Raw genomic sequence first — 12753 nt, 5'->3', positions numbered from 1 at the left:
CTAGGTAAAGTTTAGAGCACTTAAAAGTCACTGCTTCTGCTGTTCCCCATTATGCCAAAGGAGGGCAACATCTGCTGGCACTCTGTGGATGTCTACACTGTTGCAATTGCAGCATGACAGCACACCACAGGGGTCTCTGATGAGAGTACTGCATAGGAAAATGTTACCTGGTGTGACCGGACCTAGAAGAAGCAGTGTGAGGAATTGTGGGGAGTCCTTGTACGTACAAGGACTTCAAATGGCAACAGTTTCCAGACTCCCGTTCCTTAATAAGGTAATAAAGGAGGTACGGATCATGAAAAGTGATCTTTTCAGATCCCCTCGCAATCCATTGGATCCCTTGGCAGTTCATACATGTGCAGTAACACTGCCGTTCTCACTGCTACAGAACTAGTGTTGTCATAGTGAATTTTTGCATCAGTTGTCCCCACAATAGAGTAATGTTGAATTTCTCCAGTATTTTAGTATCCAATGCTGCAGTTCGCAGCGAGTCAGATACTAAATTAGCACTGCCATTCTGCTTTGAATGATGAATAGACCCCTCAATGCCATTTTTTTTTCCCAACTCTGTGCAAACTATGAAGACATTAAACCCTTTTTATTACTGTATGTACATTAGGAAGTTGTTGTACTTTTTTCCCATTGGAATGTGTTGCTACAGTTTGAAATTGCAAACCTGGAATCCAGGAGCAGTTGCCAAATTAGCATCTGGGAAGTGGCGAGAAATTTATAGTGATCAAGTTATGACTCGGTGCCCACGTTTTCCTGCGCTCATTGGCTGCTGCTTTACACTGGCAGCCATTTATAGAAGGGCCCCTGACTTGCGAGCAGCATGTACTACAAGGAACAGCATATACCTGTGAACAAACACTGGCAGTAAGAAATCCACGGACTCGTTTTTGTTTTTCAATTTTTCTTCAAGATGATTCACGGTTCTTTCCAGTTCAAACTCCCATTTCACCTTGCCCAGTGCCCGCAGGTTCCCTAGGAAGAAAACGACAACCTAGAAGTATAAACTGTGCCCGTGTCTAGCTGCCATTCAGTTTTGCTATGCAATCAAACTATTTAAGCAGATCTGCCAGAGTTGCCTCCTTTGGATAATAATGCTACAGGAATGTAAGTAATTAAAGCATAATTTGCAACCCCTCAGTTAATTTTATCTTCTAAGGTATCTCTGTCATTATTTTCAATGTGTAATTGCTGGGTGGAGTGTGGTAAAAAATGTATACATTCAGAATCTCGACATGGACCAGAGGTCAACATGTCCAGTTGTGCACTCAGGGGGGGGGTTCTGAGTACTTACAACATGTCAATCATGCAGCAGCTTAGGGGCACTGCAAGTATACTTGCAGATAAGACCTGCACGTGCCCAGTGCAGATCCTGTGCATGCGCAGACCTCTAACTTTCAGACTTGTACACAAACCATAGGGTGTACATACAAGCCTGAATTAGGCCTATAGATACGTTTTTTTTCCTTGTATACTCGGGCACAGTTACACAAGGCACCATGTGGCTGGATACTGCCACTATGTACTGCAATACTGCATCCAGCTATATCTCAGGCCAACTGTGGTGACAATCACTGGTGAGGAAAACAACATCAGTTTTATGCAATACGTATCAGATACTGATAAAATGCAGAATTCTGAACGCACACAAAGACATAGGAACACTGAAGTAAGGGGTGACACCTAGTTAGGGCCAGATTAATAATGGGGCAGGTGGGACTACACCTCTAGGCCTCCACATAAAAATAGACTTATGATCATCACAGCAAAATGCCTACCCTCCAACATGACCCATTCCACTGGGTACAAAATGCTCTGCTCCTGGACTTCCAATCTAATTATTGATTGCAGCCACCTGTGTTGAGCTAGTTAATAGATGAGACAGGTGTTTCAGCACAGGTGGCTGCAATAATCAATTAAGTCCAGGAGCAGAGCATTGTGTACCGGGTGGAAGGGATCATGTTGGAGTGTCTGATAATGATGACCAGACACACAGCTGACCACATGATTGTCCATAGATCATAATTATTAGAATTGTATTTTATTTTCTTACAAAATTATGCTACTTTTACATACAGTATTAAACTGTCCACACACTAGACCAACTTTCATCCAACCAGCCAACTAGTTCATTGGTTGGAATGAAAATCTGTTAAGGAATGGGAGTATATGATGATCAGCAATTTGCTCCTAAATGCCAGAAAACAGATGAAAATGGCAGTCAGACAAGTTTGTTAAATGTTTGATCTAAACAATTTGTTCAAACAACAGTTTTTGTCCATTTTCCGGTGTTTGGGAGCAAATTGCTGATTGTCATTTGCTTTCATACCTTACCAGATTTTCATTCCAACCAATCAACTAGTTGGCTGGTTGGATGTAAGTTGGTCTAGTGTGTGGCCAGCTTTAGAGAGACATTGGGGCTGATAGTTTAGGTGTGCACACGCCCACATGACACTGATCACACCCACAGAGCACTGATCACACCCACTTTGCACTGACCACACCCACACATCACTGGCCATACCCACATGGTGTTGATAAATGTAGCCTAATGGGATGGTGGTCACACAGAGAGTTCTTAACCAGGATGCTGGGTTTATTGGTAAACAGCAGCTAAAAGGATACTGCAGGAACACAGTGGTGATAATGCAGGAGTTAACAGCGGTAACCAGAGATACTGTATTGCAGCAGTGGACATTAAGGACTTTATTTATGGGTTTTATTCACAACAAGTGATAAAACTTGCTGCGTTTGATAATGGTGCTCCAGCCAATTTGCTCCCAACTGTCATCTGTTTGAAAAATGACATTTGGGAGCTGATTGGCTGGAGTCCTGTCAGTGGTAAATAGCAGGTATTAGGTGTCTCACCTGCACGTGTGTGCAGTACTGTGACACTTTTATACAGTAAAGAAATGAAGTCTGCACATGTGCAGTAGCACATCAGGTCGGAGGTCGCACCTTCCTGCAGACTCTGGATCTTAGTGCCAAACATGTATGCACAGAGAGTAGACAGTGCAAAGTGCTGCTGCCCCCCCCCTACACATGGCACTGGCCACACCTACACTACACTGGTCATACCCACATGGCACTGGCCACACCCACACAACACAGCTCCTCTACTTCCTGCAGTAGGTGCTTGATCATTTTCATCCCATGTGACCCGTAATCCAGCCATGCATCCTAACAATGCAGCATATGATTGTATTACATAGCAATGTATAGTGTCACTTACTAAACTGAGCTGCCACCTCCAAGTTTTCATCTATATTCATCTTGTTTAGTCCACGGTTATCAATGATGTACACTGTGTCTACCAACTTGTACTCCTTCCTTGTCATGGTAAAAGGATTTCCAGATCCTCCTGACCCAGCCTCGTTGGTAAAAGGACAGTCCTGGACCACACACAGACATGAGTTAATGAGTGATGATTTTCCATGACCATGCCGGCCAAAGAGTTGAAGGCACACTCTTTTAAAGCTGTGTTCCCGGAGGTCCCGAGTGAACCCTGGCTTGTAATTAGACAAAATGTGTCGTATTGAATCGTCAACATCACCTTCTACAGTTGTGGTTTGCATGGCTCAGTGTAGAAGATGTTCCAAATCTATAAATATACAACAGTAAAATATTCTTAATGATAACAGCGTAACAATACATAATGCAGAAGAGGGTTATAAAATAGTGATTATTAGTAATGGACAGAACTGAGACTCTGGTTAGACATATAGGCAGCTGTCTTATTATTATTACATTATTAATTATTATTACATTTAATTTGTAAGGCACCTCAAATGTTCCACAGCGCTATACAAAGAGGAAAGAAAAAAAAAACACATACTGTAGCATAAGTACAAATTGATAGACAATTCCACAACTATATATAAACACATAGTTACAATATTTAGTTAATGTAATTCTGTAGCAAAAAGAGGAAGAGGGCCTTGCTAGCAACAGCTTGCAATCTATAGGGCAGTGGTTCCTAAACTTTTTTGAATCATGGTACCCTAGAGTATTAGCATTTTTTTCATGGTACCCCTAAGTTTCTTACTGAGAAATTCAGTAAAAATGATTAAATAAAATTAACTGTGCTCACCTGTCCTCCTTAGGTTCAATTATGTGGTGATAGACAGGGTTGCACTTCTGTTTGTCCACATATTTTACGATTGGCAGCCACAAGCACGGGTTTTGCCTATCATATTAACCATAAATAATTAGATTTGGTCTTAGAACAACAACCCATGGCACATCCCCAGTTTGGGAACCACTGCTTTAGGGAAAATGGGTGGACACAAAAGGTGGCAGAGTGTTAAAGTGCAAGGCTGGAGATTTAGGAGGAGAGGTGATAAACTAGAATAAAAAAAAATTCTTATGGCATTGTGCAGGCTGGGAGGCTGGATGAAAGTCTAATTGAGTGTGGGAGAGCACTACAGAGGTTAGGAGCAGTCCAGGAGAAGGAGCTGAGAGGGTATGAGGGAATGTTTAGAAATGGGGCTGGAGATGTAGGGAGGAGTGATGAGGGTGAGAGCTTTGTAGGTGAGAACAAGGAGTCTGAATTTGATTCTGGGTGGTATAGGGAGGCAGTGGAGTTGCTGGCAGAGGGGTGCAGCAGAGGAAGAACAATGAGAGGAGAAAATAAGGCAGGCATCAGTTAAGGATAGTCTGCAAAGGGTTGAGGCAGAGGGCCAGAGAGGAGTGGATTACAATAATTTTGCAAGAGATAAGGGCATTGAGTTTTAGTTTCTTCCAGGATGAGAAAGGCCGATCCTGAAAATATTGCAGAGGAGGAAATGGCAGTGTTGTGAGGGAGACTCGATATGGGGGGAGAAGGAGGGGGCAGAGCTCTAGCTGACGTCCACGCAGCAGGCTTGGGGAACAGTAGAGAGGTACTGTAGATATTGTCAACGGAGATGAAAAAGGACAAGAAGACTTGGAGGCATAAACCCAACATGAAACATTGGGGGGAACTCAACTGTTTTTGCACACCCATAAGTAATGTATGCCAGAAGGTTATATTCAGTTGTTTTGCAGATGGGCATGAGTGCCACAGGTGACCATTACTTATTGTATTGCGCATGTCATGCCCAAATGTACCGATGACCTGCGCATGCACAGTAGACCCTGGCACAGCGTTAGAGTCTACTAGTGCCCAGAGTCTACTGCTGCACTCAGTGCACTGCCGGCTGCCAGGTAGAGAGGAGGGGGCCCCGGGTGGAGACTGTACACATGCCCACACCTCTCTTAATATGCCCCTGGGCACGAACAATTGACTTGCTACCATCACTTTAGATGGGAGCTGCGGGCAGCGCGATACAATGGAATTCCACTCCATAGAGACCTGAGAAGTTTCTGCTGTTGCAGATATGTAGTAATACAGTGTGTAAAAGTTTCTTACATTTTTAGTTGTCGAAACAAAGGATTTAAAAAAAACAAGACAAAATGTCTATACTACATAACTATGCAACCAGTGCAAACTGGCCGCATGTTAGGGGAGAAATGGGAGAGTGTTACATCTAGTGCATGGATGTCTTTCAGATGATAACTTGGCTTTGGTTTAGAGAAATGCTAAAAACAGATTTTGTTGGTATTTATCTATAAAGTGTCTCCATTTTTCTCATGTCCTAAATTGTCCCCCTGGCGACAAACGAAAGTAAGTAGAGCTGGAATAATTATTAAATTACCATTTTAACCGATAACTGACTGCTATCATTACATCAGGTCAGGGAAGTCCACATACTGTAATTAACAAGGTCAATTTTCCATCTGATAAATGGATGAGTTACAAATTATCATTCATAAGGTGCCTACACACTAGGCAATATGTTATACGATCCGCCCGATTCTGGTGCATCAGAACGAGAGATCATGTAAAATATGTCCTAATCGTGAGTGTCCACTCACGATCATGCTGCCTATGCACGTACCTGCTGGTCGTACATCGCATCTTCAGATCTTGCCTGCTGCAGGCAAGATCTACCAATCTCAGTCATGATGCACTGGAAATAGTTTGGATGCACGATAGATTGTGGGTCAATTTGGACAGTTTTTAACACCAAATCGTGCCCATGACTGCCGGGGAGCAGGAGCTGCTTGGGAGAGTTAAAGGGGAAATCGGACACGATATCGTATTGTGACCACATCGCCAAGTGTGTAGGCACCTTTACACTTCCTACTGGCTCTGATAGAACATAAGAATGATAACCACATACCATACCACATACTAAAGTTGTAGTTCAGTCCTATCTGGTTGTGAGAGAGATTTCAGTGGACATGTATCAATTCAGTGAAAAGATAGCGGTCTGAGGGTCTGATTCAGAGCCGGACGCTATTTGCGCTCGCTCGTTCAGAAAAAGGCGGTGGCTATTTAAATTAACCGTTCGCTCTTTGCGGTCTGTTGACGCCTCCATGTCTGAACGAGCGAACAAAACATGCGGATGTTTTTTTGTACAAAACGCCCCCTGGCCGCTCGCATCATACGTCATGTCTGCTATTCTTGTGGTTGTTTTTTCCTACCGCAATATTGCGAGCAGTTCTGGCTAAAAGACACCCAACTGACATGGTCGATGTCGCTGCTTTCTTAATTATGCACACCCTTAAAACGCCCGTTTTGACCTTTAAGCACGCCTGCGTTCTGATTTCCACTCCCCGTTTTCAAGCACCTTCTCCTGTTACCACCCACAAACGCCTCATCCTGTCACTCAAAATAGCAGGCATTCGCTATATTGCGAGCACACTATTTCTGGCCGCACTGACTGGTTCGCGCATGCGTACTAATACCCATATGCATGCGCAGATGTGCGAACATCGCTCGGAACGAACGAGCGACCGCTTACGAGCGGCTCTGAATGAGACCCTGAGCTCTCCTGTACTTCACCTTTTCCTCTGGGTACTCCGGTTTTCTCCCACAATACCAAGAATTTACTGGTAGGTTATTTGGCCCCCAAGAACAAATAACCCTAGTGTGTATGTGTGTGCATGTGATAGGTAATATAGACTGTAAGCTCTAACGGGGCAGGGACTGATGTGAATGCAAAATATCTGTAAAGCAATGCAGATGCACTCTATATATAGTAAATAAATATTTTTGTATTATTTATGTGGTACCCCATGTTCTGGGTGTACCCCTTATATGCCCCAATTGAGTTAGGAAACCTCAACTTTGCTGTGATATAAAGTTATGTATAGTTTATTGTATATGCGTTGGTTATACAGTTGTTATATGTCTGCTATACTGTGCCCTGGCTGTATTGACTTTAATCCATGTTAGAGATTATACCCCATTATCATGGAGCTTGATGATCTTCCCCAGCTGGCCTGAACTGATTGCCATAAGGGGCGCGAGGCCAGGGCTTTTCCATTGGACATTGGAGGGGAGCGCTGCCTGCGCTACTCTTAAACAAACGGCAGTGCAACATGTGACCCCTGGTGGGAGAGAGGCCCAGAGGGAGGTTATATAAGAGTCTGCCCGGCTGACAATTGGGCAGTAGAGATGGGCAGAATGATTCACTACACTGAGTTGAGCCACATGGCTCAACTCAGTGAAGTGTCTCGAGTCAGTGTCTCAAGACACGACTCTTTAGGTAGTGCAGTGCTGTAGCCAGCAGGGGAGCCAGCGACTTAGAGTGAGTCGCTGACAGCTCCGCCCCCCGCAGCCCAGCACTACAGCTCAGGGTTCTCACTGAGTCAGTGAACTCCCCGAGCCCTGGCAGTAGCTGCGTGACTCAGAGTGAGTCACTGACAGCTCTGCCCCCTACACTGCTGATCTGACTTAGTGGAGAAGTATGATCAGGTCGGATCAGCATTGTAGGGGGCGGAGCTGCCACTCACTAGCTGCCACTGACAGAGAGGCTAGGGGAGGTGGGTGGTGTCTAGACTCACCAAACACTGAGTGACTCGAATCATTCAATCATCTGAATGATTCGAGTCAGTGTGTTGAGACACTCACTCACTAGCCATCTCTATTGGGCAGTCCTGAGGCATGGAGAAAGAGGAGCGGAACTACGCTGAAGCAATTACCCGAGGGGCCGCAGTGATCAGGAGGAGCAGCGGCAGCCAGCTATCAGCAGCACTGGAGCAGTGGGGACCTCCTGTGAGCGCCGGAGGAGGAAGTGGACCTGCCTGGCTGTGAGGCAGGTCAGGGGGCGGTGGCCAAGTAACGAGACTGGGACCTGAACGGTGGAGCTGACTGGAAGGGGCAGAGAGATTGCCCTAGTGAGAGAGACTGTCATCACCACTGCAGGAGAGGTCTGTAACCAATAGCAAGCAGAAGTAGCACTCTGCATTACTGGAGTGTCACCCAGTTGACAGCCTACAATGGCACACATAGCTATCTATGCAAGGGACTTAGGGCCTCATTCAGACCCATTCGCAAGTGCTCACAAGCGGATCGATGGTGGGGCACTGCTCATGCGCCGCGCATGCTGTGCGCTTGCGCAAGCCCCAGAGCGAGAGAGAAATTAACTCGCTCTGGGGCTCGCTACAAACGGGGCGGCTGTTGATGTTGATCGACAGCTCGCCCCGTTTTGTAGGGGGGGGTGGCTGGACAAACAGAGGCATTCCTGAAGGAATGCCTGCTGTGTGTGGGCGGCCCTACTGACATCACTTGTGGTGTCAGTAGTGAGCTTCGTGATCTATTAGAGCAGGAAGCTCATTGGGGCTTGCGGCAGATGAGACCCTACCACAAGGGTCTCGTCGCAAGCCCGATGGTTACGACCATCGCAACCATCACCTGGCCGCTCACAAAAATTTTTTTTTTAAAAAGCCGCCACCCTGATTCAGAGCGAGCGCTCGCTTTTTGCGAGCGGCTCTGAATCAGGGCCTTAGTGCTTAATGTCATTGACTAAATTGAGTACCCACACTGAACGATATATCATTCAGTGATGTCATCCTCCCTCATCCCCATATTTGTAGAACCTGATGATATTGTCAGGTTGCCCTGCAACTACGGGCGAAGAAAGATGCCATCAACAACCCGCGGGAGCACACATTACTGGTCATTGACGGCATATCCACTGGACGATATTGCGGACGATGAATGATAATGATATTGTTATCGTTCAAATTGTCCAATTTATATCTAGAGATACGCGGTTTTAGAGATTCTCCACATGTATCTGATAGCACCAGTGTAGTGGCCCCAAAGTCAAGAAAGCTAAAAGTAGGAGCAGCCTGTTATACATTAAATAGTGACTGAGTCCAGCTATAACCCTACTTTCAGCTAACTTGTTGATTTACTAAGCAAAATAACTGTTCAACACTGCAGTCATATTCAGCTAGTGAAAGTCGACAGGTGACCCGGTTATTAGAGGCAGCCCTCTGCATACAGGGTACTCCTATCCGGAGTCCTTAGGTTCTTATAGGAGCAACATTATTCGTTCAGCAATAAAATACTGTTTCATCTAATGTTGAAAGTAAATTCCAGGGCAGCCTGCAGTATAACACTGATAGTACCACCTTTACTCGCTGTTCAGAAGGAAACATACTAGCAGAGATAGAAACAATTAGCAACTAGGTTACTATATTTGAAACATTCACTGGTTACTGCTACAAATGTTGCCAGATCGCCTGTATTTGGCCAACAGCACAGGACAGGATTAAACTGAGTATCGCTTCGTAGTGCAGACTTATGAGAGCTAGGAAACTGCTTCAGTGAATTCCTTAGGAGCCAGTAAGCCAAGTTAAGGCGGGTATCCACTTATAGATATACAAACGAGAGCACGATTACGACATTGCAATCGTGCTCTCATTTGTATATCTAGTGATATGCCTAGACTGAACGTTCACTCGTTCAGTCCAGGCACATCCCTCATCCCCACACATGCTGAACCTGACGAGATCATCAGGTTGACCAGCATGTACAGGCTATGTCAGATGTCGGAAGCGACCAGCAGGCACGCGCATTGCTGGTTGCTTCCGACCAAAACATGCCCGATGCATGCACGATGCATGTGCAATTTGCAAGCGATTGCACAATAACGTCATGCTTCGCATTCCTGATATTTATGCATTTGGCAGCATCGCATCCCCCATAGAAACCTATGGGGGAGGTGGCTGCCAGCGGCAATGGAGGGATCGCAGCAGGTATTGGAGATACCTGCTGCAGTCCCTCCTTCATACATCCGGGGGATACTTAGTATTTGAGGTAAACCCCCGAAAACGTGTGTTTTCGGGGATTTTATCTCAAATATTGAATGATAAATGGGCCCCTATAAAAGATGTTCCTGCATCCCATAAACATAGATTGTACTTATCAGCTCTACCTTGTTTCCCCAATCCAGTCACTCTCCACATCCTCAGGCACCCCTTACCCTTATATATTACAGCTAAAGTTGCAACAAGCTCACCCTGCTACACAATACGGTTACTTACTAATCTGACATTGAAAACAAAATAAATATCACTCAAAGTGAACAGACCTTCAAACACGATCCAGACTGAAAGTAAAATATGTTTTCTCTTCTTCCTGTGGGCGTACTTAGCTATGTCAAAACATTAACTATTTGTGAGTCTCATGACATAGAATCTATAAAAAGGAATCTAGTGTATTCCTGCTTTTTTTTCCATTCTGTAGTTATAATGCTAATTCCTATGATGGTGCTAGAAGGCTTGTATTCAGAGTTCACTATTGAGTATTCGCCCACTGTCTCTAAGTCACTGTTGGGGCCGTAACATGGGGTGTGCAACCGGTGCCTCCAAACATGACTCAAGGCCAAGGGGGCAGCATGATTGCTACCCTGATGACATCCTTTTTCAGGTTGTGGGTGACCTGGAGAGGCACCCTACTACATTGAAAGGTGGCACCCATCTTCCTGCTCTGGATGCTTGATCTGTGACATCATGATATCATGTACACTGGGTGTGGGGGAATCGGCCCCGGATGCAGAGGAGCACTGCTACAGAACTGGTCATTGTGGGCAGGATGCACTATTGCGGTTTTTGAGGTCAAACTGAGGTTTGGCCACTTACGGCATATGCACCAAGCATGTTCTGGGGCTTGGATGCGGTGGGCAATGCCATCTTTAGCTGGCGTTGCCCAACAGAATCCTATGGGCTTCTATTCACAAAATGCTGTGAGAGGGATCCAATTGGATCTCTCCCAGCACCCCGCATGGCACATGTGTCAATCAACGAACAGAAGGACTGCTGGGTCATAAACCCAGAAGTCTTTCTATCGCAGAGGACAGCTCTTACCATGAGAATAGTCCTTTGTGATCTATTCATACATACCAGCATTATTTATGCATGTGATAATTGGTGGGATGCATCACATGCAAAATGCGATGGGTCATAAATCCCACCTGTATCTCCCTTCAGGACTCTGCTATTGATCTAATCTACTCACAATACAACAAATTATATATATATATATATATATATATATATATGTCCTAGTAGACACCACGGAGGAGGGGGTAAAGGTCAGAGTCACTCTATCCCAAACCATGATTTGAAACTCACCTGACAGTACTGCCATGGCGTATTCATTTATGTAATTACCTGTGCGCAGGGACTGGGAGCTCTGTATGCTGCCTACTCCAGGCCACCTCATTCAGATGCCCCAGAGTGCGCAGTGCAGACGTGTACAGAGCTTTAGGTAAAATTGCTGTAGTTATGAATATACTCAGCATATGTACTGACCCAAACCTGCAATGCTGAAGTATGCAAAATACTGGAACAATATAGAATTTTTTACTCAATAACCTCTTCGCTGCGGAGGACAAGTGGTGCTCATCCTCTGAATATACAATAAGACTGTAGAGAATGTGATTTATGACTGCTTTCATTCCATACCAGCTGCTGTACCTCCACAAGAGATTACACCAGGCCTGATTCAGAGGTAGGCACATATGCAGGGGCTGTGGGAGAGGATGACACCAAAATGCCGGCTCCTCTGCAGTTACAGGAGCCGGGTGCTGCAGTGTGACATTCTCCTGCAGCACCCGGCTCCTGTGACAGAAGAAAAGCCGATAGTGTTGACAGCCCAGTCTCAAAGGGCAGCTCAGCATCTCCAGTGATGCTGGGCTGCCCCCGAGTAAAGTCATCGGGATCCCCAGCGATGTCACGCCCCTTTATTTTAGGTCACACCCCCTTTTCAGACCTGCAGGGATAGTCAGAGTGTGCACCGGGTGTAACCAGACCCGGTGATGCCTCTGTACATATGGCAGCTGTGATCTCGTGTGCAGTGAACTTGTGAAAATCTGCAAATGTCGCTGGCACCTAGATTTCTTTTGAGACACCTACTGGCTGCTTCTCAAGTCTGCAGTTTGCATACGGAAACACAACCAATTAGACGCGCATCGGAACAATAATCGACCATCTGAGCAACCCTATGGTCACGCAGAATGGCCGTCGAAACTGAGTTGCCAGAGCAATTTTTACTGCATACAGTATCGCAATCTATGACACGCCCCCAAAACAGTCTCATCACGTCTGCGTTTGAGCCACCACTTCCCCGTTACCTCCCACAAGTGCTCCCACTGCCAATCACACTGCGTCCTTGGCCTTGCTGCGACTGCCAGTGGTAATGAAACTTGTGCAGTGGGACTCATGCGCATGCGCCGATCACCAATAATCTCTCCGCTGCAAAAAAATCAGCATTGCATCCACCTCTGAATCAGGACCACTGCCCACAATATATCTAAGGATCAACAAGTACAGCCATGGCCAAAAGTTTTGAGAATGAGACAAGTATTGGTTTTCACAAAGTTTGTAGCTTCAGTGTTTTTAGACCTTTTTGTCAGATGTTACTAT

The 12753-nt window shown here is 45.5% G+C and overlaps 1 protein-coding gene across 1 annotated transcript in view; it reads right to left on the bottom strand.

Moving 5' to 3' along the window:
- Positions 1–12753, bottom strand: part of LOC148519742 (uncharacterized) — a 71707-nt gene that overhangs the window by 25156 nt on the left and 33798 nt on the right. Inside the window, exons 2-3 of the mRNA XM_088476229.1 lie at positions 3242–3610; positions 858–984 (exon numbers count right to left, since the gene is read on the bottom strand). Of these exons, the coding sequence (XP_088332355.1) occupies positions 858–984; positions 3242–3584 (470 nt within the window). The 5' untranslated portion in view covers positions 3585–3610. The remainder of the gene's footprint in view (positions 1–857; positions 985–3241; positions 3611–12753) is intronic.

The sequence above is a fragment of the Taudactylus pleione genome, unplaced genomic scaffold (genome assembly GCF_031769625.1).
Source record: "Taudactylus pleione unplaced genomic scaffold, aTauple2 ptg000184l, whole genome shotgun sequence".
NCBI lineage: Eukaryota > Metazoa > Chordata > Amphibia > Anura > Myobatrachidae > Taudactylus > Taudactylus pleione.
This window is presented reverse-complemented; position numbering and strand designations above follow the sequence as displayed.